The following is a 25,754-nucleotide window of genomic DNA, read 5'->3' on the forward strand; positions in this document are numbered from 1 at the left end:
AAATTTTTTTTCACTCAAATAGAAATTTTCATTGTGTCTATTTTCGCTTGTTCGTTCGTTCAATCAATCAATCATTCGATCGATCAATTTGATAAATCGATTGGATCAATTATGACTATTGACGTTTTCAATGTCAAAGTCAAAAGTAAGTAAGCAAAGATGATGATTATGACGATGATGGTAATGATTGGTTAACTGGTTTGTTTTTTTTGCATCATCTGATATGATCGAGGATTCTTTCTTTCTGAAAATCCTTTATATAAAAAGCGAGAAAATTGCCAGTTAAAAAGAATCACATTCAACAAGTGTTTTTTTCCGGAAAAAAAACTTTCTCCTGAAACAATCTGATAACGACAAAAGAAAATGCTCAAAATCATCACTTTGTTCATCATTTTATCAACCATTAATGATTCTCATCAACAATTCGGCCTGTTTGATTCGGTTAATGATTTAATCAATGTTTATGATGGTATGGATTGTTCAATAAAAATTATTGATATTTATTTTCAACAATTTCAACAACCAATTTGTTGTATTTATTGGAAATTTCGTAAATTTTTTGAAAATAAAGCAAATGATTATTGTGAACAACCACAAAATGTACAGAAAATTTTATCCGGTAAAATTTTAAAAGATTATGTTGATTTCAAGCATTTGGATTGTAGAAATTATCCGGAAAATTCTTCGGAATGTTCAAGATTTTGGTCAATATTGTTTACAATATTTTTCGGTCAATTTTTATTACTTTCATTGTTTTCAACTACAACAATCATTTTGATATGGAAATTATGTCGCAAACGACAACAACAACAACCGCGAATAAAATCATTGATCAATTCCAGAAGAAAGTTATCAAGATGTTCAAGTGAAGCATCTAGTTTATTAACAACATCAACAATAATTGCTAATACAAGTGATACAAGTAGTGATTTTAATGATGATGATGATGATGGTGATGTTGAAGATGGTGATGATGATTTTTTTAGCTGCCATCATCATCTGTCAATGATGTCATTGACAGGTCATTCCATTTGAATTCTTTTCTTCATTTTCCATTGTTTTTCCATTGTTTTCATTAAAAATCATCGAAAATCATCAGAAAATCATTAGCAAAAAATATGTTAGCTAAACAACAACAACAAAATGATCTCATTACATTCATTTTTTTCTTATTTATTTTTGTAAATTTTTTTTGTAATTTTTAAAATTTTTATTTTAAAAGAAAAATCATTAAAATTTTTTGAAAAAATTTTCGAAAATTTTCACGAAAAAATAGGAATCTAAAAGCGCCATCTTGTGTCGAAATAGCTCATTAATCTTTTTTTTTCGATGAAGGGATATTCCTCATTGCAAAAAATATGAGTCATAAAATTCATATTGGGATTCTGTTTTCACTCTCGGTGTGTGAAATTCATTTGGGTTGAAATATGGGTTGCAAAAAAAAATACTGTTGCTTTCTCTCTCTGTCTCGGTCTGTGTCTGGTTCAACCAAATGTGCTTGTTGGGTGTTTATCCTGTATCTCACCCTGTATGTGTCGACGATTCGAATCATCGATTCTTTGAAATGTTTTTTCTTGGTTTTGGTTTTTCTGAAAAAATCTAGTCAAATTTTGTAGATTTTTCTTTTGTCTTTTTTTTCGCTCAAACGATAATAATGTATTCAAAGAACAAAAAATTTTTCCATTTAAAAACCCTAAAACAAATTGTACATATTTTAATCGGTATTATTATCGGTTCATGGATTACATGTCAAATACGTTTAATTAATTATGAAAATTTTAAAAATGATATTCTATATCAAATTTGTTCATATCGTTCAACATGGTTATCATCAAATGATAATGATAATGTGATTCAAATATCGACTAAAAACAATGATTTAGCCAATACATTTTATTCGATACATAATTTGACCACCAATCGAAACAACATCAACCAAAATGATCAACGTAAATTATTATTGATCGGTGTAATGACAACAAAATCATTTCTAACGACTCGAGCTAAAACCATCTATGAAACATGGGGTCATGATTTAAATGGTGATATTTTATTTTTTACTAGTTCAAATCAAAAGTAAGTTTTTGTAAAATTGTTTTCGAATGTAAACATTTTTTGACTGATAATTTCGTTTTTTTTCTCACTAAAAAACCGCAGAACAAATTCAAATCTACCACTTGTTGCCTTACCACAGGTAGATGATTCATATCCACCGCAGAAAAAATCATTTTTTATGTTTAAATTTATGAATGATTATTTCGGTAATCATTATAAATTTTTTATGCGTGCTGATGATGATTTATTCGTTAATGTTGAACGTTTAAAACAATTTCTTGAAAGTCTTAATAATTCTGAATCAATTTATATTGGTCAAACTGGTGTTGGTAATAAAGATGAATTTGGACAATTAAATCTTTCCATGCATGATAATTTTTGTATGGGTGGCCCGGGTGTTATATTATCCTTTAAATCATTGCAGAAAATTGCTACAAATATTAAATATTGTCTACAGAATCTTTATTCAACACATGAAGATGTTGAAATTGGTCGTTGTTTACATCGATTTGCTGGTATATCTTGTACATGGAGTTATGATATGCAAAATCTTTTCCATCATAATTCATCCATACAACAATCAATTTTAAATAATGATAATGATGGTATGATTCAATCATCAAATCATGATTTATCAAATGTTCTAACCATTCATCCAATTAAAAATCCTATTGCAATGAAAAATCTTTATAAATATTTTAAACGTATTGATAATCAATATTGGAATTTTCAAATTACAAAACTTTATCGTCATTTAAATATTTTACTTTCGAATTGGACAGACGATAAATTATCCAAACAATTTAAAACATTTTTGAATCTTGATCGAATGGCCATTGAATCCGAAAATATTGGCCATAAAATATCGTTAAAAAATTTAGCCAAAACAACAACAACAAAGTCAACTTTATCCGATCCAATTTGGAAATTTTTTGGACAAAAATTATTTATGGAAAAATCATTGAATCCAAAAAAGAATATCGACAAAGATATTATTCAATCATTTAATCAAAATATTAAACAAATTTTAAATGAATTTAATCAAAATTCATTTAAAAAAGGTACATTATTTGATTATCATAGCCTTAATTATGGTTATATTCGTTGGTTACCATCAATCGGTATACAATATATATTGGATTTTTTAATAATTTATCGTAAATATCATGGTAAACGATTAACAATACCGATTCGTAAACATATTTATGCTGTTCAAACATTTTCTCGTTCACATTTGATTCATGTGGAAGAAAAATCCAATAATGATAATGATGATGTTATCAATATAATTGTACCATTAGCAGGAAGAATATCAACATTCAAAAGATTTGTTCAGAATTTCATTGATGTTTATCAACAAGATAATCAACTAACATTAACTGTTGTTTTATTTCCCGATCATCATTCAAATTCAAATTCAAATCAAACAACAAATTCGAATGAAATTGAAAAAATTTTGGAAAAATTTTCCGGTACAAAAAATATCGTTCGAATTCAGGGGAAATTTTCACGTGGTACAGCATTGCAAAAAAGTTCAACATTATTTAGTAAAAAATCATTATTATTTTTTCTTGATGTTGATATGATTTTCACTGGGAAAGTATTGAATCGTGTACGTCAAAATACTCGTTTAAATCAACAAGTTTATTATCCAATTGTATTTAGTCAATATGAAAATTTATTGAAAAAATTATTGAAAAATGATTCCATTGACCACAACGAAGAAATCGAAGAAGAATTCGGCTATTGGCGTCAATTTGGTTATGGTATTGTTTCTGTTTATAATGAAGATTTAATTAAAATTGGTGGTTATAATACAACTATAAATGGTTGGGGCATAGAAGATGTTAATCTTTATGATCGTTTTATTTTAAATAATTTTTCAATATTTCGTTCAACCGATCCGGATTTAATTCACGTTTATCATTCGATTGATTGTGATCGAAAATTATCCATATTACAATATGAAATGTGTTTAGGTACAAAATTTTTTACCCTTGATTCTTTACCAATTATTTCGAAATTTATTCGAAAAAAATCATTTGTTAATCGATTGAGCATTTTTTTATTAATTTTTAATTTTATAATTTTATAATTTTTAATTACAAATAAATAAATAAATAATAATTTTTTTTAAATTATAAATTGCCACTGTACATTTGAAAAAAAATATTATAATCATCATCATCATCTGCCATCACCATCATCACACAAAGAAAAGAAAGAAAGTGAAGAAAAAAAATTTAAATAAAAAAAAAACCATAACCATTTGATTTTTGATTTTTGAATCTTGATTTTGATCTATGAATGATCCAAAGCTCCTTTTGGTAATATTGTATTCTTCAATGTAAAAACATTACCACGAAAATAATAATGTGGTACGGATTTCATACATTCAGGTACATTTTCAACCCAATCACATAATTTTGATTCATTATTAAAAACAGTTTTTCTCTGGACATTCATAGAAAAATAATTGAAATTGTCCTTCAATTTTTGTTTCAACACAACGAATAAATTTTGTACAATCATCTGGTTGTCGATATAGACCTTCTTCACCACAGATAAATTCATCTTTGTCTTTTTCCGTTGGATAATTGAATGGATTTTTTATTGTTGTTGTTATTTTTTCATCAATACTATTCTGTGGACTAATACTGAATTTTTTATTCACTGTTGGAAATGTTGATGACCACCACATTTCTGAACTAGCCGATACACCTGGTGATGGTTTTTGTGGCCACCATGGTGTTGAACTTGACCACCAAGTTGAACCACCACTTGAATCATCATCAGGTCGATTTGTAGGTTGAACAGTTGTTGAAGAAGATTGCCATGGTTTTTGACTGGTTGTTGTTGATGTTGTTCTTGTTGTTGATGATGATGTTGTTATCATTGGTGTTGATATGATTGGTGTCGTTGATCTTGTTGTCGTTATACTTGGTCGAATACATCTTGTTGTTGTTGTTATTGGTGTTTCACTACTAGGCATTTGACTTGTTGATGTAGTTAAAGTAGGACGCGGTGAAGTTGGACGTGATGATGATGATGGTCGTTGTGATGATAATGGTGGTCGTTGCGATGATGCTGGTGGCCATGGAATAGGTGATCTTGTCGACGATGTCGATGAAGGAAATGGTCGATTTGTTGATGATGATGGTCGATTTGTTGATTCTTGATCTTGACCTGGATCATGACTTGGTTTTGGTAATCTTGGTGGTTCATCACTTTCAAATACACGACGAATTGCATTCAATAATGGATATCTTTGACCACAATGTCCACCAAAATCATCTGTTTCAATTGACCAAATCATACCACCAGCTAAACCCATTGCTTTTGCATAATTTGCTTTAATTTCAATACTTTTTACATTATCATAGCCAACCCATTGACGATCCCAATATGAATATGGTGCCATATAATAAGAATCCCATTGACTTTTCATACGATCACCTAATTTCATTTTCATTTCACAAATTTCATTATAACCTAATGAACCACCTTCACGTGTATAAGGGTCCAGCTTGTCCTTTTTGTGGTGCCGGTGAACCAACATCATGATTTTCAGCTTTTCTTAACGTAAAAGCACGACCATAAGTTCCCATACCTAAAACCAATTTATTTCGTGGTGCACCTTTCGAAATCCAATAATTTATCGAAAAATTTACATTCAATTGAAAATCATCCGGATTATTTGGTCGTCCATATAATGGTGAATGATGACCAGTTCGGGTTTCCCAACTACCATGATAATCATAACACATAACATTAATTAAATCTAAATATTTGGATATTTGTGGTACATCATATGCTGGATCCATAAAATGTTTACCGGCTGCAACAGCTGAACTTAATATATAACCTTTTGGTTCAAATGCTTGTTTTAATTCACGTAATAATATAACAAAATTACGTTTATCTTCCGGTTTACCACCACGTGATCCAGGATATTCTGCGAAGAAGTTAAAAAAATCAAAATTCAAAAATTCAAAGATTAAAATTCATTCAATATTTTGCCATACCCCAATCAAAATCAAGACCATCAAAATCATAACGTTCTAAAAAATCCATTACTGAATTGACAAATGTTTTCCTTGATTCAGGATTTGCGGCCATATTTGAATATTTAACTGAACCTTCATTCCAACCACCAATTGCAATCATTGTTTTTAATTTTCTATTTATCTTTTTCAATCCAGTAAATCGTAGAAATGCACCTTTACCCCAATTTTCTTTTAAATCATTATATGGATCAAGTGGACGAATTTTATTATCATAGCTTAGACCAGCAAAGCCATAGATAATGTGACTATATTTTTATAAAAATGTTAACCAAAAAAAAAGTAAAAAAAAACGAAAAAAAAATCAAATTTGAAAAATGATCAAAAAAAACTATTTTGACCCAAAATGGATATAGCATTTACCTGCATAAAAATGGATCAATTTCTTCTACAGGAAATTTTCCTCTTCCAGGTCGATAAACAGCCCAACTTCCATAATAACAGATCAATTTTAATCCATTATCATTGGCTATTTTTTATGATGATCATGGTGTCGAAACATTTGTGAACAAAAAGGAAAAAAATAATGATGATAATAATCTTTATAATTACATAATTATGATGTTGATCTACTTACAAATATCATGTTTTGTTGGACTATCCAATTCATTTTGTTTATTATTCGATGATTCACCACCAACATAATCATCATCTTCATATATAACGGATGAATTTAAACATAATGATAATGATGGTAGACAAATTATTTGTAGAAAAAATAATAATAGAAACCATAATGATGGTAAAAAATAATATTTGAATGATAACCGAAAAGATTTCATTTTTTTGTTTTCGAGTAAAAAATGATGATGAAGATGTTTTCAAGATGACAAGATGATGTGAAATGCGGTAAATTGATGCTATGAAATGATGATTTTAAATGGCTTTTTGATGAAACAAACGGGAGCAAAAAAAAACGAAAGGTGAATAGACGATATGAAAGGGTTAAACACTGAATGAAAAAGGTCAAAAACAGAAGAATAACTGGAAAATAACATTCGATATCGGTACGGTGAACTTTCAACAATTTCTGGTTGTTTTCTCAAAGATTCAAGGGAAAAAAACTGGTTCCACAATGAAAAATTTTGAAATTTGAACTAGAATCACAACGATGATGATCAAGATGATTTGAATGTCATTGCCATTGAAGAATCTTGGAAAGAGTGGAAAAAAATCTTTTTATTTATAAAGTTTATCAATTTTTGATTGTATAATTTCAATTTGATCATAAAAATTTAACAATTCCGAATGATTAAATGTTAATGTTAAATTTTTTAAATTATTCGAATCTTCATCATCATCATTGCTATTGAATTGAAAATTAATTTCACATAATGGTAATTTTGGTTTTGATGTTTGCGAATGATCACTTAGGATTTTTAGTTTACGATCTAAATTTTTTAATAAATATTTTGTTGATAATTCAAATGAACGTGATTTTTGTTGATTGAAAATTTTTAAAGAATTTTGTTGATAATGTTCAATAAACAGTTCAATTTTTTCATCTGACCATTCAGATTTTGTTAGTAGATTTTTCAATGATTTTGTTTTTAAATTTAATTGAAAAATTTCTGAATAAAATTTCAGTAAAAATTTTGCCAATAAATAATAATTATCATCATCGTTGTTTATGGTAGAATTTTCTAATAATTTTCGTAGTTGATTATTATCATCATCATCATCATCATTATGATGATGATCATCATCAACGACATCACCACCACCACCACAACCAATTGATGAAGAAAGTGTAATGTCCGAATTAGTGAAAGCAAGTTGTTGTTGTTGTTGATTATCATTAACAAGTTGATTTCCGTAACTAATGTTATAAAAATGTTCAAATATCAGGTTGAATAACTTTTGAAAATTATTTGAATCCAAATGATTTATGTTTGTTGAATATTTTTTCAAAACCGACAACAAGTTTAGTCTATGTGAAAAAAAAGGAAAGGAAAGAAAATGAAAAAAATGAATAAAAAGAAGAAAAAAAATAATCTTTCATCCGTAACAGTGTAAAACAAACTGAAATATGGTTAAAAAGAAAAAAAGAAGGGCAGCAACCTTTCAACTTACATTTTATCCTTTGAATCCATTATGATCTTGATGATAATAATAATAATGGTGATGATGGTGGACAGGTGAAATTAGAAGATTGAATTGAAAAGGAGAGAAAAACAGAGAAATTGAGAGAAAGAAAAAGATTTTTTTCGGACGAAATGGATTGCTGAATGAATGAGAAAATTTGATTTTTGATTTTCTTTTTTTTTCAAAAGAAAAGAATGGAAATGGAATGCCAAGTTCAATTCAATTCGAATCGATCAAAAATTGATGACACTTTTTTTTTCAATTTGATAATCAAATCAAATCAATCAAATCAGAAACAAGAAATTGAAGAATGATCGAATCAAATCAGCTGATTCTCTTTCTTCTCTTTCGTTTTCACATTTGGGCGTTTGGTTTGCAATATTGCAGAAAAGGCAGAAGCACGAAAACCTGCTCTTTTGTTTTTCGCCAAAGCTGTTGGGAGATAATAAAAAAAAATTACGGAAAAACTTTTTTTTTGGTCAAAAAAAGTTTGAAATTTTGTTTTTTTAAAAAGTTTTTTTTCGATTAAAATGAAATAAAAATCATATATTACCCATCTGAGCGCAGCTATGGCCGAGTGGTTAAGGCGATGGACTTGAATCCATTCAAAATCGGATAACTGAAAGTTGATGATCCTTGATGCTAACGCACAGGGGTTAAAAACCAAAGAAATCCATTTCCCATTGGGAGCGCAAGTTCGAATCTTGCTGGCTGCGAATGTTCATTGGTAAATTTTTTTTTTCTTTTCAAATCTGATGATTGTGAATCTTGTCTTGATTGAAATAAAAAAACACTGTGTTGTCCAATTGTATGTCATCGTTGTTCTGTCCTGAGAATCAATCTTATAACGACAAGATTCAATCATTATTTTGGATAAAATGATGATGTCGATGATGATGATGATGATTATCAAGTTCAAAATGATAAAAAAAATCGACCTTAATCATGAATTGTTTTCATTTTTTTTCTTTTCTTTTCACTTTTTTTTTGACAAAACACACAAAGAAACAAAGAAAAATTTTTTGCTATGTGTGTGTGAGACAAATGGACAAAGGTCAATATAATAACGGATGTTATTCTTTCTTTCTTTCTTATTTTTTTTAAATAAAAAACTTTTTTAAAACTTTAAAATGATGATGATGATTATATTGCAATATGGTGAACATTATCATTAATATCAGCCAGCCAAACAAAACAAACAATGACCTTTATTTTTTTTTGCATTGTGGGGACACATAGCCCATTTTGAAATTTCATTTTCATTTTTTTTGTTGTTTAATTTCTTTAAAATAATGGATTGTAAGATGATCATTATCACCAAGAGGAAAGAAAAACAAGTTAAAAGTAACAAGGTGACAGTTTTTGTTTTCGGATTTTTGAATTTTCGGATTTTCGGATTTTTCGCGTTTCGAATCTTTCGAATCATTCGAATTCGTTTATTATGAATGGATCATAATGAATTTATTCGATCTGCGCATAAAATGAATGTGCGCATCAAAAAAAAAGTGGAAAGAGATTGGTCGGAAATTAGATTTCCCGCCTCCTTTTGCTTCTACTAAAATGAATCGGGAGGAGGGGTGAAAAGAATGTTTTGGATCGAACGTTCATGGAATATTCCATTCGATTTCATTCTTTTTTTTTTTGTGTTTTTTGTTTTCAATTTTTCACGGGATTTTTTCGGGTTTTTTCGGATTCAAAAAGCAAATCATCAAGCAAATATGGATTCCATGAACGATAATAATGTTGGTAAAGATGGCGATGCTGATAATGAAAAATCGGGAATAAAAAATGTCAACGAAATCAAACAATGGATATCATTACGTTTGGAACAATTGGAAGAAAAAAATCAATTACTGAAAGAAGAAAATAAAAAAGTAAATGAAGAATTATTAAAATTACGTGAACGTTATGTAATGAAAAAATCTTATACACCTGAACCACAACGTCGTCATCATCGTCGTTATCATCAACAAACAACAATGAATAAATATCAACAACAACAACAAAATCATCCTTCTAATAATCGATATTATTTGAAAAAACAAAATTTTTCAACATTATCATCATCGACGTCATCGTCGTCGACATCTTCCTCGTCGTCTTCGTCATCATCATCGGATGATGATGATAATATTCTATTATCATCTGGATTGAGTAGACGAAAAACTCAACAACAACAACAACAAAAAATGAATAAATATCGATCGAAAAATCATCATCGACGACAAAATCGATCAACAACAACAACAAAAACAACAAAAAAATCAAGTAGCCTTGATAGAAAATTAATCAAAATGAATAAATGGAAAAAATCTACAATAACTACGATGAATAATAATAATGACAACAACAATAATAATAATAAACAAAATCATTTCAATGTTGTTACATTGGATCATCATAATCAAAAAATTAATTCCAAAAATATTGATGGCCATGATTATCCTCAAAATGTCGATGTTGATGATGATATTGAAAGGAAAAAACCACCCACACCACCATTACATCGTTTACCATCTTGGGAATCACGTATATATGAAATAGCTCAAAATGGTATTATACAAAGTACATTATCAACACCAATCAATTATGTAACAAAATTTAAACAACAACAAGATTTTGAAAAAAGAAATCATCAACAACATCATCATTATATTAATAATAATTATCATTATAACAACAACAACAACAACGAAAATCGACAAAATTCAAATGAAAATTGTTATGATTCAATTCGTTTTGTTGATGATGATGTTGATGAGACAAATCTTTCAACCGAAGCGATCATAAGTCAACGACAAAAACAACAACAACAACAAAACCAATTTCAGCTACAACCGAAAACAAATTCATCATTCGACAACGATGATATAATAATGTCTAGAGAAATAATTATTAATAATAATAACGGAAGTAAAAATGAAATTCATCCATTTCAGTTACCGAAAACGACAGCTACAGCGACAACAACATTCATCAACAGACAACAACGACAACAACAACAACATCGATCGACAGTAAGTAATGTGACCACATCAAGTGGAAATGAAACCGATTCAACGATGACTCCAACGATTATGGCTATGGCTACAACAAATGAATTGTTATTGTTGAAATCATCATCATCATCGTCGACAACAACGTCGACGACGACGACGACCACTGCAACAAAACCGACACTATTGCGAAAAAATCATCACATTTTTAATGATCATTCACATGAAACAAATTCAACAACAGCACGGGCAACAACTTTGACAACATTCGATAGTGATGTTGGTGGTGGCGATGAACATCATTATCATTTTCTTGAAGATTCATTTGAAAAATTGAAAATTGCCACAAATCTAACACCACAACAACAACAACGAGAACGAGAACAACAATCTTTGTTTGGCCCGTTATCATCATCAACAACTTTGAATGACAATAAACTTGAAAAATCAGGCTATCTATACAAATTGTCCGGAAAATTTAAAGTTTGGAAAAAACGTTGGTTCATATTGAAAGATGGAACATTTTATTATTTTAAATATAAAAATGATAATGGCCTAGATAATAATAATAATAATAACAATGATAATACGATGACAACAAAAAAGATAAAAAAGACAAAACCAAAAAGAACGATTGTATTGGATCAAAATTGTTCATTGATTCGATCAAAAGATCTTCGATTTCATTTATCATATCAACAAGGTAAACGAACAATACATTTAGCTGCCGATACAAATGATTCATACAATGAATGGTTACGTTTGATTGGTCAAACATTAACAATGAATAATATATTAAAATTACAGGATAATCAAGTACCAATTATTGAAAATTATCTAATCAAAGTTAGATTTGGACATTCAATCAAATGTTGGACAGCATTATATAATAATCATCTTGTATATTTTAATAATCCATTTGAAAAAATACCAATCGGTTATACAAGTTTAAAAGATTGTGATATTCAAGAGATACAAATTCCTGATGGTGATGATAATCTATTAATATATGATGATATTATTTTAAAAAAACAAATTCATTATTCATTATCGATTCATCCGAAAAACAATAATAATGATAATAATGAACCAATTTATTTGGTATTTATTAGTAAACAAGATTTTAGTCTTTGGTATTATCATCTAAAATTAGCATTCGATTCAAATAATATACCGAAAACTGCATTTGAAAATCTTCTTATAACATTATTGAATTTGGAATCAAATTGTAATTCAAAAGAAGAATTTTATTCACATGATATATGGAATAATTCATTGTTAACATTTACAAATGATGATAATATTCAAGAATCATTAATTTCATTATATGATTTGGATTTAAAACGTGAAGCATTAAAACTATTTCGATCTATACAGTTATTCATTCAAGTACCAATAGAATCGAATGCAATTGATTATCATATAACATTAATACAAAATTGTTTACAAGTTTGTTTGGATCATCCAGAATTACAAGCAGAACTTTATTATCAATTAATTAAACAAAGTTCACCAATAAATTATCGATCATCATCATCATCATCATTTATTGTTCATCGTAGTCAATCAACAAATAATAATAATAATCAGACAAAAACATTTTGGTGTTCACCACATTCATTATTTAAATGTAATAATAATGATATTCGTTCACCACCGGAACCAATACCAAAATCACCATCATCACAAAAAGATTCATCATTATTTTTACAATGCTTTACAATTTTTATCGGCAACTATTTCATTGTTTTTACCACAAAATCAAGTTCTTTGGCTACTTAAACATCATATAAATCGATTTAAAAATGAATCAACTGAATTGGGAAAATATTTTCTTTATTGTGAACGAGCATTAGGACGAACATTGATGAATGGACCAAGAAGACGAATTCCATCACGAATGGAAGTACTGTCTATTATTCAACGTAATCCTTATCAACATTCAATGCCACATTCAATACCGGTACATTTTGCTAATAATTCTTATCAGGTTATTGGATTTGATGGTTCAACAACCGTTGCTGAATTTATTCGACAAATTAATTCTGAATCCGGTATTCGTGATAATATTTATTCTGGATTTGCATTATACAGTGATGATCCAATTGAAAAAGATGTTGAACATTTATTGGATCCATCGGAAAAACTTGCTGATGCAATTTCAAATTGGGAAACAACAATGCGTAAATATAATCTGGGAAAATTTGAACCAACAAAAATCATTAAACTTACCTATAAACATCGTCTTTGTTTACGACAACATTTCAAAAATGAAACGGACAAAGAACGATTAATATGGATCTATGAAATAAACAATGAAGTAATCAACAATCGTTTCCCAGTGACATATGATTTAGCAATCGAATTGATGTCGTTAATGATACAAATCGAATATGGTAATCATCGAAATTATGACAACAACAAGAACAACAATGTCGATCAAATTTTGAAACAGTCAACGATACGATTTTTGTCCGAAAAATTTCACAACAAAAATGGTCTGAATGAAATCGTGACACAACGATGGAATGAACTATGTGATCGATCATTATTAGATTGTGTACGAATTTATTTAAATTGTACACGGAAATGGAATCTATGTGGATGTCAATTATTTCAGGCAAATATTTTTAATTGTCTAAAATATGATGATCTGGCAAGTCTTTATTTGTATAAATTTTTTCGTAATCATTCAATGATTTGGATTGCAATTGATGAAGATTTTATTGAATTATTGGAATATGAATCATTTCATTCAATATTAAAAATATCCTATCGAAATGTATTGAATTATGGTTATTTTAAATCCTATTTTACATTAACTATTGATCAAAATTGCCTAAATGAATTATTATCAATGGAAACATTAAAATCGGATAATCAAATATTTCGTCAACAAATGTTGAATAAAAATGGACATCCATTATTTTTTCAATTATCCGAACAGAAAATTATTCAAATTACCGCTTTAATATCGGATTATATTGAAATGAAAAAACAACAACAGCAGCAACAATTGATTATCGATAGTGATTATGGCCATATTAATTGATCAAATTTTTTTTAATGTTTTAAAATTGATTTTACAAATAAAAATAAAATAAAATAATTTTTCTTTTACATAATATTAATTTCAAGATGCAACGTCATTTACGGATGTGCGAGTTTAGGAGAATCAACAAAAAAAAAAAAAAAAAAAAAAAAAAAAAAAAAAAAAAAGAACATTTTTTTTGATCTCAACAACATTCTAACTGTTTATTTATCCATCATTCATGGAATAAAATTATAAAAATCAGATTATTATCCATTAGGTCAATAATAATGATTATTCACATTTGTTTCAATTAGAAAATCTTTCTTTGTTCCATTCCATTCATTCATTCGCACACACATACAATCATTTTACTTTTCAAATGGATCTCAATACAGAGAAATTACCGAATTTTAAATCATCATTTCTTTTGTTCAAAAGGGTATGTTCATTTTGTGATCTTCATTTTCCTGAATTCATTTTCATTTCTTTTTTGATTATAATCTCTATAGAAATGGAAAAGATTGCCAAAATTTCTTCGTTTCTATCTGATTGTTGCCATTATATTTATTTTATTTACATTCTCTTATTATGTATTGTTTATTGCTACAAAGAAAAGTCTTATCAGAATTGATGAAAATGTTGATCCATTGTTAAATAATGATAATAATGGTGATAGTAATCAAAATATTCATCCACCATCACAATTTATTGAACATAATATTATGCTTCCACCACAAAATTCAAATTCAGATAATTTTGATAATACAAACAAAGAATTTGTTTCGACAAAAAAATTACCATCTATTCTACTCGATGGTGATGATAATGATGATGATGGTGATAAAATGATAACCAATGAAGAATTATTTATTGCATCAAAAAAACAAAACGAACAACAAAAATTAATACAAGAAGCAATTCAACATTCATGGAATGGTTATCGTAAATATGCATGGGGTAAAGATATGTTAAAACCAATTACACAAAAAGGTTCAAATTGGTTTGGTATTGGTTTAACTATTTTAGATTCACTTGATACATTGTTGATTGCTGGACTGAATGATGGTTAGTTGTTTTGTTTTTTGTTGTTGAAAATCTACAAGTTTCTGATTAATTTTTCTTTTTTTAAAAATTTGAAATTCAAACAGAATTTAAACAGGGTCTCGAATGGGTTAAAAATGATCTAACATTCGATGTTAATGAAAATGTTAATTGTTTTGAAACAACTATACGTGCATTAGGTAATTTGTTTTGAATATCAAATTTGTTTCGATATTAATAATTTTTGATTTTTCTTCGTTCCACAGCTGGATTAATGTCAGCATATCATATAAGTAAGGAGAAAATTTTATTGGAAAAAGCAATCGATCTTGGTGATCGTCTGATACATTGTTTTGATTCACAAAGTAAAACAGTACCATTTAGTGATGTTAATTTGAAAAAGAAAATGGCTAAAGCACCATCTTATATGCCTGAATCATCATTATCCGAAGTATCAAGTGTACAATTGGAATTTCGTGATCTATCCTATGAAACTAATGATAAATCATATGAAGAAAAATCATTTGCAACATCAAAACATATACATGATTTAATACAACAACGAAAAAATTATTTACTACCAATGTATATAAATCCTTATACGGGTAATCTAATGACATCGACAATAACGATGGGTGCACGTGCCGATTCATATTATGAATATCTTTATAAACAATATTTACAAACGAAAATTGAATTTTTATTGGATGATTATATTCGATCGATTGATGCTATTGAAAATCGTTTAACGTCAAGAACAAAGAGTAAACTAAAATTATTATATATTGGTGAAATATTAAATACAGATCAGCAATCAATACATCCAAAAATGGATCATTTGGTTTGTTTTTTATCCGGTACATTAGCATTAGGCTATTATCATGAACATTTACAACCATTTTATCGATTACAAATTGTAAATGAAACATTTATTAATCATTTAAAATTAGCTGAAGATTTAGCACGTACATGTCATTATATGTATAATTTAACTGAAACTGGTTTATCACCTGAAATTGGTTATTTTGGTCAAGATTATCAAGATGGTGATTTTTATATCAAACCAAGAGATACACATAATCTATTACGTCCAGAATTTGTTGAATCATTATTTTTTCTTTATCATATAACTGGTAAACAAATTTATCGTGATTGGGGTTTACAAGTTTTTAATGCATTTCAAAAATATACACGTATTAATACCGGTGGTTATACAACAATCAATGATGTTCGTCATCCAAAAAATGTTAAACCAAAAGATAAAATGGAATCATTTTGGCTGGCTGAAACATTGAAATATCTTTATTTATTATTTATGGATGATCATAAAATTATACGAAAATTGTTAAATAATTATGTTTTCAATACTGAAGGACATTTATTACCAAGAAGAGTTTAGAAAATTCTGTTTGTGTTTGTAAAAATAATAATAAATAAAAGCTTATTTTGTGATAGCAAAATTCGAATTCAAAAAAATTATTATTATTTCTGAAACTTTTTTTCGTTTTGCCCATGGTGCAATTGATTTTAATGGAAAGTTTTCTCATTCAATGTTGTTTATTTTTATTTTGATTTGTTTGGAATGAAAAAATGATTGAATTTATTTGAAAATGAATTAGGTTGTTTTTTCTTTTGGTTAATCTTCCATGGTTTTTTTTTAGTTTTGTTTGTTGATGGCCAAATTGGTGGCGATCACACAAATTGATGATGGCCAATAATAAAATGAACGATGATCAGATATTGGAATCTACGAATGATGATAATGCGAAAAATGAGCTTATAAACAACGAAAATACAACAAGAAAAAGAATATAAAATTATTCAATAAAAATCATATTTATCATGAAAAACAAAGTCGTCAACTTTGTGCATTACATGCATTAAATAATTTATTTCAAGATTCGAATGCATTTACAAAAAATGATCTTGATTCAATTGCTGAAACATTATCACCATCATCCATATTATTGTTTAATCCACATAAATCAAAATTTGGTTTCGGTAATTATGATGTTAATGTTTTATTGATGGCATTACAGAATAAAAATTATGATGCTATTTGGTTTAATAGAAAAAAGTAATTATCGATTATTATTCATTGCTGTTTGATTATTTAATTACTGAATTTTTAACATTTTTCCCCATCCTAAAGAGATCCAAAACGTTTAAACTTGAATGTTATATTTGGTTTCATATTAAATATTCCAAATGACTGTGATTTTTGGAAAAATGCATTAACATTTTTTACATCATCACGACGACATTGGATTGCTGTCAGGAAATTTGATTCAAATTATTATAATTTAGATTCGAAATTAAAAGAACCAATCCTAATTGGCCAGGTAAGTTGTCCAACAAAATCAAATCGATGATAATTTTTTTTTGTGATCATCAATTATTATATAGGAGGAAAATTTATTCGAATTTCTTCAGACAAATTTAACTGCCGAAAAGAATGCGGAAATTTTCATAATCGTCACGAAACAAATCGCTCAACAAAATAATTGGTATAATGAATGAGAATGACAAATTTTTTTCGACATAATAATTTTTTTCTTTTGTGTGTGTTCCTTCAATCAATTTTTCTTTTATTTTGTTTTGTTTTAATTTATTTATTTTTTTAAAAAATTGTTGAATATAATTTGTAACTAATAATAATAATAATAATATTTTTAAAAAAATTGATGAAAATAAAACAAATTGATGATGCAGTTGAAAAAAAAAATTTCTTGATGAATTTAACAAATTGAGAATTTTATATAATTAATAATATGATGAACTGATGATGGCATCTCTAAAAACCAAGATAATTTCTTGTATTTGATTGTTGTGGTTGTTGATGTTGTTGTTGTTGATTAAGATTTGATTCGGATTGTGATCGATCTTGTAGAAAATATTTGTCACTAATCCAAAAAGAGAAAATGAGTAAATTTCAAAGTGAACAACAAATAAAAAAAAACATACCTAAGAAAAGGCAAAATGGTTGTAAATTTTTCCTTATTATTAATATCCATATGTTGTAATTGTATATGATTGATTACATTACGAAGATAACATTCTAATTTTTTACGACGTTCTTGTACAACTCTAGAATCTTTATTACCGATTGCTTTTTTCGGTGGAAATTCATATTTCGCTGTTGTTGGATATTGATTTTTTAATAATCTATATAGACTATAAAATTGTGAATAACGACGATAAACATTCCATTCTTCATCTTTAATTCGTACATATATTTGATATATATGATGTGATTTTCCTTTAAAACCACCGGATAAAAATGCTGTCGGTATCCATACATGTATTAATGGTTGTGGTAATGATTGTAATGAATGTGTATTTGATTCTAATTCAGTTGATATGCTAATTACTTCATCTTGATCGGGTAGCTAAAATTTTTGATCGAAAAAAGAACCAAAAAAAGATAATTAAATTACAAAAAAAAACAAAAAATTAAAATACTTACTGGACCACGTAATTCAATTAATTCATTTCTTAATCTAGCAATAATTGCATCTTTTATCTGAATGACTTTATATAAATGTTCATTAAATTCAATAATTTCACCATGCATTTCAGAAATTTGAATCAATTTTTTCTGATAATCATTGATTGTTTGATTGGAATGATCATTATTATGATGAGTGGATGATGATGATTGTTGTTGTTGTTGTTGATATGTTTCAACCGTTGTTGTCGATGGCTGTGATTGAATTGTACATTTATTATATTTAAGTAATTCGATTGTTGCAATATATTTTTTCATCTGAATATTTAGTAAATTATTTTCTTTAGTTAAACGATCACGTGTTTTTTGTAATTCATCAATTTTCCCATACAGATCTGTTTGATTATCATTATTTTGATTTGTATCATTTGAAATTGGATTATTTGTTGTTGATGAAGATGATGATGATGATGGTAAAATATTAACATCATCCGAAATTGGATATAAAATTAATTTTGATGAATCAGATTCATTATTTATAGATAATGATGATAAACTACGTTTAGTTTCGGATGAATTGTTGGTTTCATCAAGAAATGATTCTTGAGTTACAATTGTTGACATACTTGATGATTGAAGAAATGAATTGACTGGTGCACTACGTGCAAGACATGCAACCGATGTTTCTTGACCTTCATCATATTCATCATCAACATCATCATCATCATCATTATCATGTATGATAATTAAATTACTTTTTTTTCTTGTCGATTTCACTAAACGATTATTTTCATCATTTTTTCGTATCGGTGCCAAAGATTTGATCATCGTATCATCATCATCATCATTATTGAATTTTTTCGGCGATGAAGATGATTGTGATGATGATGGCCGATCCAAATCAGCATTATCAATATTAAGGGCAAAAAGAATTGAATTTAAACTTTTGAATGATGAAGGTAATCCATCAATCTGTTCCTGAGACAATAATAAGGCCCAATCATCATAAAATTGTTGTCGATGTTCTTGCGTATCTTCAACAATCATTAGAAAATATTTTTCCAATGAATGTTCATTTAAACAATTACGAATCCATGAACGTCCTCGACCTAAATCTATCATATTGAAAATTATGATTTATTCATGATGATCAGAAAATCAAAAAAAAACAATTTACCCGTATGGACAAAACGTAATGATAAAAATCGTTTCAATTCATGTTCGGTAAGAAACGCACTGATATAATTCCAAAAACATTGGATTTGTATCATTTTTAGAAAGAATATTGCTAAATAATTTACTATAAAAACATATGTTAAGCAAAAACGTTCGATTCATGTCAACTGTTTACTCTTACTTTCCACGTCCAAGAATTTTATTCGATTTTTTTGTCAATAAACCATTAGTAAAAATTTCTTCAATTATTATTAAAAGATTGGAAATTAATTGATCATTTTCAGTTGCTAATTCATAACGATTAACAAAACGATTCTGGCACTATAAATTTCAAAATAAAAACAAAGACATATGTAGTTAAGAAGAGAGAATTATCACAATTGGTATTAATACCTGAGTTATTAATGAATTTAATCGATTGATAAGTAGCTGATGTTGTTGTTGACATTTAAGGTTATCACTGTTTGTCGATGTTGGTATTGTTGTTAAAGACATTGTTGAGTAAATAAAATCATATGTTGATGTTGATTAAAGCGATACAAATGTCAACAATAATGATGATGATGATGATGACGACATTTCTTTATTTATTTTTCTCCTTTTTTCTCACCAAAAACAAATAAATAAGAAAAAGAAAAAAAAATCCAACAATATGGTATATGCGCGTACAAGAAAGAGACGATCGTATATTTGGATGCAAATTTTCTTACAAAGAAAAAAAAATGGTTATCTTTACTAACGGGAAAGAAAAAAAGATTTTTCTTTTGCATCACACATTGATTCAAAACGAAAACAAAACGAAAAAATTTTTATTGAATACCATCAATCGATCAGCTTGTGTGTGCAAAACACACAGTGAAAAGATGTGTTCGTTTTGCTCGTGCGCATTAAAATTCGATGGAAAAAAACATTCAAAAACGTTCGGTATATTTTTTTATGGGAGTTTTTTATTGGATTTTTTTTTGAAAAATTTTTATTTTGATTTCATATTTTTTTGTGGGTTTTTGTCTTTGCTTTTAGATAATATTACAATTCAATCCTTTGATTGCCATCATTAATATCGTTTGTATAGGCATTGATTTGATCCGATGATGGTTGTAATGATTGATGATGATATGGTTGTTGTTGTTGTTGGCCAGCAATATTATTAATAACAATTATAGTTGCTTTTTTTGGAAATAATCGAATAAAAATAACCATAAATAAAAATATAAATATAACTAATGTTAATGATATCCAAAGCCAATATTCACAAGCAGCGCTTGCAAATTCACGTATTTTATCAGCATTTTTTCTTAAATTCGTTACATTTTTTTCAGTAAATTGATTAGTTTTTTCCAATAATTCGGTATCTTTTTTAACAATTTCATTACTTGTTGTTAGATTTTGTTTTAAATTTTGTACTAATATAACCATTTCGTTTGTAACTTTTTCTTGTAATAATTCATGATATTTAATAATATCTTCATAATTTTTATTTTTAGTATTTCGTATTCGATTTTCATGGTTTTCATTCTTATCATCAGCGGTCGTTGTTTTGTTGTCGGTCGTTAATCGTGATGATAATAATTCTTTTTTCATTCGTTTATCACATTTAGCTATTTCGGTTAAATGTATTCGTTTTGTTTCATTTTCCATTTGTTGTTGTTGTTGTTGTATCGCTGTTGTTGAATTTGATTGTAATGAATTTATAATTGAATATTGTTCCAATATAGTTGTATCTTTTGAATGTGCATCAAGTAATCCTTGAAAAAATTGTGCTTTCTTTTTTGCTGCAACCAATTCATCATTTCTGATTTCCAGCAAAAAAAAAAATGGAAAATATTTTGAAAAAAGAATCATTTTTTTTGGAAGTAAAACATGCTTACAATTTACCCGTATTCATTTCTTCTTGTTCAAGCATTTGAAATATAGATTTTATATACTAATAATTAGAATGGGGAAAAAAAGGAAAAATTAACTCGAATCAAAACATCATCAAATGTGTGTTTATCAATAATCACCTGTTCTAAACGCCAATCCGATTTATCATTAATCAGTTGAAATCTATATTCACATTTTGACAATAGATTCATAATATTAATATGATTTTTACTACGATGTATGATGGTCATGTTTTGTTTTTCTGTTTTAAAACGCAAAGTAAATTATAAATCTGGATTAATTTGTAAAAAAGATGTTTGGAAAATTTTTCGAAGATTTTCTTTTCGTTCGGATTACGTGTTCGAAATCTTTTTCGCTGTTCATTTCACCACCAGAAAGGTTGAAATAGGCGCATAGAAATTATGTTTTTTTGTATTGCGAGCTCACTCCTGTCGAGAGCAAGAGAAAAAACCGTTGAAATTTTTTCTCGTTTTTGATGATTTTTGTTTTGTTTTGGATGTTTTTTATTCCATAATTAAATTAATCCAAAGAAAAAAAAATCGAAATTTTGATAATCATGTCGGTAAGTTTTTGATCAATAAGTTATAGCCAATTTTTTTCATTTGATTGAAAATTTTGTTTTGTTTTTTAATTTTTTCCCAAACAAAAAAAGTCTTCAAATGTTGAAAATTTAGCACCAAATGTATTGAGAAAAATTTCAAAAGAATTAGCCGAATTAATAAAAACACCACCTGAAGGTATTAAATTAATACCGAATGAAGAAGATGTTTCCGATATACAGGCAATTGTTGAAGGACCAGGTAAAATTTTTTCACAAAACTTTGATGGTTTTGATATTAATTTTGTTTTTGTTTTTTTACTGTAATCTTTCTTCAAGCTGGTACACCATACCAAAACGGTTCATTTCGTGTAAAACTTTTGCTTGGAAAATCATTTCCCGCACAACCACCAAAAGGTTATTTTCAAACAAAAATCTTTCATCCAAACGTTTCGAGAAATGGTGAAATTTGTGTAAATACATTGAAAAAAGATTGGAATGAAAATCTAGGCATCAAACATTTATTATTGGTTATAAAATGTTTACTTATTGTACCGAATCCAGAATCAGCATTGAATGAAGATGCAGCAAAATTATTATTAGAAAATTATGATGAATATTATCGACGGGCAAAAATGATAACAGAAATTCATGCAAAACGTTCAATACAACAACAACAATGTTTTGATAATAGAAATTGTAATGAAAATAATGATGACGATGATAAAAATGTTCGAAATGATTATGAATCAACAACAAGCGGTGATTCTTCAACACAATCATCAACTGCCAATAAGACAAAATCATCATCATCAAATAATGATCTAATGCCATTAACAAAAAGACCGGCTAATAATCTTAATATTATGAATACAATGAATATAACAATTGATCAACAACAGCAACAACAAATGAAAAATCGTAATCTACAGCAATCAAAATCATCATCATCATCATCATCATCAGTAACACAGAATAAACATAAACGAACATTGAAAAGGCTGTGAAAATCAATCATCATCATCATTCACAGCAGATTTCATTTAGGATATCAAACTAAGCATTAAGCATCTTCTTGTCTTCAAATGCAATTTATTCAACACTGAATTATTCTTATGATTTTTCTTCAATATATATCCACAACAACAACAGCAACAATAATTTTTTCATTCATAATCAATTTTATCTAATAATTTAAATGTTAATTATTTTTTCTTTATTTCTTTAATTTTTTTCAATTTTGATCATATTAATTAATTATGAATTATGGTGAATTTGCATGCGAATTTATTTTTTATCTTGCACCAGAAAAGATTTTACAAAAACAAAATTTACTCAAAAAATTTGAAAAAAAATTACAAATTGTAAATTTAAAAAAAAATTTTTAAAAATTTTGAATTTTTTCGGCTGATCAAATCGGCGGATTGACGGAGATTGGTTGAGAAACGCTGTTTTCTATATAATAATAGCGTTGTGCGACTTTAACTTGGCTGATTTGTTGCAGCAATCCAAGAGAAGAAAAAAATTGCTGCAATATTTTTTTTGTTGTTTGTTCGAACTGAGTTCAAGCAACAACAACAACAGCAAAAGTTGACAATCCAAAAAAGCAAAAAATTTTTATTTTAAAAAATTTAGTTTTTTTTCTTCAAAAACAGATTATCAAATTATCAACGAGTTATGTTTGTTTAATAATTTGCCATAATCATCGTTATCGAATGAATTTTCATTATTTCAATCAAAAACAAACCAAACGAACGAAAAAAGATTAGATAAACGTGCTTTTCTTTTTTTATTTTGAAAAGTAAAATAACCATCTGACATTTGAAAATTATTATTATTATTATTTTTGTTGTTGTTTTTAACCATCACCCGATAAAATAAAAAATTCATTTCAACCAAAGATTGGTCAATCAGCAACATCCAGGCAAGATATTCAAACAAGAAATATTATTATGAAACGTAAAGAAATAATGTCTGCATTAGAATTAAAAGATGAAGGAAATAAATATTTTTCATTACATAAATATGAAGATGCTATTAATCTTTATAGCCAGGCTATTGTAAGTTTACTTTTTTTTTGATTTTTGATTTGAATTTTTCGAATATTAAACACATTTATCATTTCCCCCCCCCAAAAAAACAATAACAGAATCGTAGCCCATCAACACCAACATTCTATACAAATCGTGCACTTTGTCATTTGAAATTAAAAAATTGGGATGCATCATGTGATGATAGTCGTCGGTCATTGGAATTGGATCCAAATTCAATTAAAGGACATTTTTTTCTTGGTTTAGGTTTATTAGAATTAGGTCATTATGATGAATCGATTGCTCATCTACAGAAAGGTATATTTGTGATTGATTGATTGAATCTTTTTCTAATTCAGTTCTTTCCTTGAAATATAATCACAGCATTAGAATTATCAAAAGAAACTAAACGAAATTATGGTGATGAAATTGCCTATCAAATACGATTAGCCAAAAAGAAACGTTGGAACATGATGGAAGAGAAACGTATTCGTGCTGAAATTGAACTACAAAGTTATCTTTGTGATTTGATTCATAAAGATAAAGAACAACAAATGTTAAAACTTAAACAAGATATTTGTGATGAAGTTGTTAAAGATGAACAAATTATTAAACAATTAGAACAAATGATACATCAAACATTTGATGAACGTATTGTTGCTACAAATGAATTATTTCAAATGGTCGATGATAGACGAAAGGTATTATTGTTTTCTTTGCTTTGTTTTTTTTTTCAATTTTTTCCATTTCAATTTCATTTATTCTTAACAGAAACGTGAAGTACCGGATTATCTTTGCGGTAAAATAAGTTTTGAAATAATGCAAGATCCAGTTATAACACCAAGTGGTATTACATATGATCGTAAAGATATTGATGAACATTTACAACGTGTTGGTCATTTTGATCCGGTTACACGTACACCATTAACCGCAAATCAATTAATACCAAATTTAGCAATGAAAGAAGTTATTGATAATTTTTTAGCTGAAAATGAATGGGCTAATGATTATTGAATGACCATCCAAATTCATCAAGATTGGATACCATCCATCAATATTTGTTTTGTTCACATCATCTCTCGCGTTCTTGTAAATTATTATTATTTTTTTTCCCCGGAACAAAAACATTTTGCATGTAAAAAACAAAAAAATGGAATCGATGATGATTATTCGAATGTTTTGAGTGCCTTGAAGGAAAACGAAGATGAAAACATCTAATATAATCTGTTATATAATCTTACTGAATAAATTATTAAATTTTGTTTTATGAAAATTCATTTTTTTTCTAGTTTTTTTTTCAATTTTTTTTGTTGACATTTTTTTTTTTTTTGAGTATCCAAGAATCACGGTTACCATGGGATACTTTCATTTTTTTGTTGTTTGATGTTATTTTGATCCAACCG

At 27.6% G+C, this 25,754-nt stretch overlaps 11 protein-coding genes and 1 non-coding gene across 13 annotated transcripts; 8 read left to right on the forward strand and 4 right to left on the reverse strand.

Moving 5' to 3' along the window:
- Positions 1-5: 5 nt before the first annotated feature.
- Positions 6-1,245, forward strand: LOC142646390 (uncharacterized). Its single transcript, XM_075825208.1, has one exon. The coding sequence runs from the start codon at positions 364-366 to the stop codon at positions 1,033-1,035; it is 672 nt and encodes a 223-aa protein (XP_075681323.1). The 5' UTR covers positions 6-363; the 3' UTR covers positions 1,036-1,245.
- A 91-nt stretch (positions 1,246-1,336) lies between these two features.
- LOC113792958 (chondroitin sulfate synthase 1-like) lies at positions 1,337-4,112 on the forward strand. The gene is given in 3 exon segments (XM_027342921.2): positions 1,337-2,076; positions 2,158-4,084; positions 4,086-4,112. Coding segments are annotated over 3 exon segments (2,376 nt in total). The 5' UTR covers positions 1,337-1,654.
- A 75-nt stretch (positions 4,113-4,187) lies between these two features.
- On the reverse strand, positions 4,188-6,914 carry LOC113792959 (chitotriosidase-1-like). The gene is given in 6 exon segments (XM_027342922.2): positions 4,188-4,509; positions 4,511-5,575; positions 5,577-6,010; positions 6,081-6,367; positions 6,483-6,588; positions 6,697-6,914. Coding segments are annotated over 6 exon segments (2,250 nt in total). The 5' UTR covers positions 6,902-6,914; the 3' UTR covers positions 4,188-4,356.
- A 355-nt stretch (positions 6,915-7,269) lies between these two features.
- LOC113792934 (uncharacterized) lies at positions 7,270-9,712 on the reverse strand. 2 transcript variants are annotated; one of them, XM_027342897.2, is made up of 3 exons: positions 8,758-9,712; positions 8,193-8,636; positions 7,270-8,049 (listed from the first exon to the last, which is right to left on the reverse strand). In XM_027342897.2, the coding sequence occupies exons 2-3, from the start codon at positions 8,210-8,212 to the stop codon at positions 7,299-7,301; spliced, it is 771 nt and encodes a 256-aa protein (XP_027198698.2). In that variant the 5' UTR covers positions 8,213-8,636; positions 8,758-9,712; the 3' UTR covers positions 7,270-7,298. The 2 variants fall into 2 exon arrangements, with proteins under 2 accessions (XP_027198698.2, XP_075681176.1); XM_075825061.1 differs by having other exon boundaries at positions 8,193-8,671.
- On the forward strand, positions 8,768-8,920 carry TRNAS-UGA (transfer RNA serine (anticodon UGA)). Its single transcript has 2 exons — positions 8,768-8,804; positions 8,876-8,920. It is a non-coding gene; the product is annotated as a tRNA-Ser (tRNA).
- A 78-nt stretch (positions 9,713-9,790) lies between the features above and the next one.
- LOC113792933 (uncharacterized protein CG43867) lies at positions 9,791-14,255 on the forward strand. The gene is given in 2 exon segments (XM_075825057.1): positions 9,791-12,912; positions 12,914-14,255. Coding segments are annotated over 2 exon segments (4,461 nt in total). The 3' UTR covers positions 14,253-14,255.
- A 158-nt stretch (positions 14,256-14,413) lies between these two features.
- On the forward strand, positions 14,414-16,735 carry alpha-Man-Ib (alpha-Mannosidase class I b). Its single transcript, XM_027342864.2, has 4 exons — positions 14,414-14,673; positions 14,744-15,299; positions 15,383-15,475; positions 15,542-16,735. The coding sequence occupies exons 1-4, from the start codon at positions 14,614-14,616 to the stop codon at positions 16,672-16,674; spliced, it is 1,842 nt and encodes a 613-aa protein (XP_027198665.2). The 5' UTR covers positions 14,414-14,613; the 3' UTR covers positions 16,675-16,735.
- A 52-nt stretch (positions 16,736-16,787) lies between these two features.
- Josd (Josephin domain containing) lies at positions 16,788-17,883 on the forward strand. Its single transcript, XM_075825052.1, has 4 exons — positions 16,788-16,812; positions 17,052-17,352; positions 17,428-17,617; positions 17,682-17,883. The coding sequence occupies exons 1-4, from the start codon at positions 16,788-16,790 to the stop codon at positions 17,793-17,795; spliced, it is 630 nt and encodes a 209-aa protein (XP_075681167.1). The 3' UTR covers positions 17,796-17,883.
- Positions 17,884-18,041: 158 nt separating this feature from the next.
- LOC113792908 (sorting nexin-29) lies at positions 18,042-20,608 on the reverse strand. The gene is given in 7 exon segments (XM_027342865.2): positions 18,042-18,178; positions 18,240-18,664; positions 18,742-19,838; positions 19,901-19,982; positions 19,984-20,023; positions 20,081-20,220; positions 20,293-20,608. Coding segments are annotated over 7 exon segments (1,995 nt in total). The 5' UTR covers positions 20,395-20,608; the 3' UTR covers positions 18,042-18,069.
- Positions 20,609-20,826: 218 nt separating this feature from the next.
- Positions 20,827-22,154, reverse strand: Use1 (Vesicle transport protein Use1). The gene is made up of 3 exons (XM_027342866.2): positions 21,903-22,154; positions 21,768-21,823; positions 20,827-21,691 (listed from the first exon to the last, which is right to left on the reverse strand). Exons 1-3 carry the CDS (start codon positions 22,011-22,013, stop codon positions 20,926-20,928), a joined length of 933 nt encoding a protein of 310 aa, XP_027198667.2. The 5' UTR covers positions 22,014-22,154; the 3' UTR covers positions 20,827-20,925.
- A 39-nt stretch (positions 22,155-22,193) lies between these two features.
- Positions 22,194-23,595, forward strand: LOC113792911 (ubiquitin-conjugating enzyme E2 S). Its single transcript, XM_027342869.2, has 3 exons — positions 22,194-22,345; positions 22,436-22,583; positions 22,661-23,595. The coding sequence occupies exons 1-3, from the start codon at positions 22,340-22,342 to the stop codon at positions 23,326-23,328; spliced, it is 822 nt and encodes a 273-aa protein (XP_027198670.2). The 5' UTR covers positions 22,194-22,339; the 3' UTR covers positions 23,329-23,595.
- Positions 23,596-24,209: 614 nt separating this feature from the next.
- On the forward strand, positions 24,210-25,628 carry STUB1 (STIP1 homology and U-box containing protein 1). Its single transcript, XM_027342868.2, has 4 exons — positions 24,210-24,381; positions 24,471-24,669; positions 24,736-25,052; positions 25,123-25,628. The coding sequence occupies exons 1-4, from the start codon at positions 24,274-24,276 to the stop codon at positions 25,363-25,365; spliced, it is 867 nt and encodes a 288-aa protein (XP_027198669.1). The 5' UTR covers positions 24,210-24,273; the 3' UTR covers positions 25,366-25,628.
- Positions 25,629-25,754: the final 126 nt, after the last annotated feature.

The sequence above is a fragment of the Dermatophagoides pteronyssinus genome, unplaced genomic scaffold (genome assembly GCF_027571235.1).
Source record: "Dermatophagoides pteronyssinus isolate colony J.1.1.1.1 unplaced genomic scaffold, Derpt_VIB-CSIC_2022.12 sq0003, whole genome shotgun sequence".
Lineage (NCBI taxonomy): Eukaryota > Metazoa > Arthropoda > Arachnida > Sarcoptiformes > Pyroglyphidae > Dermatophagoides > Dermatophagoides pteronyssinus.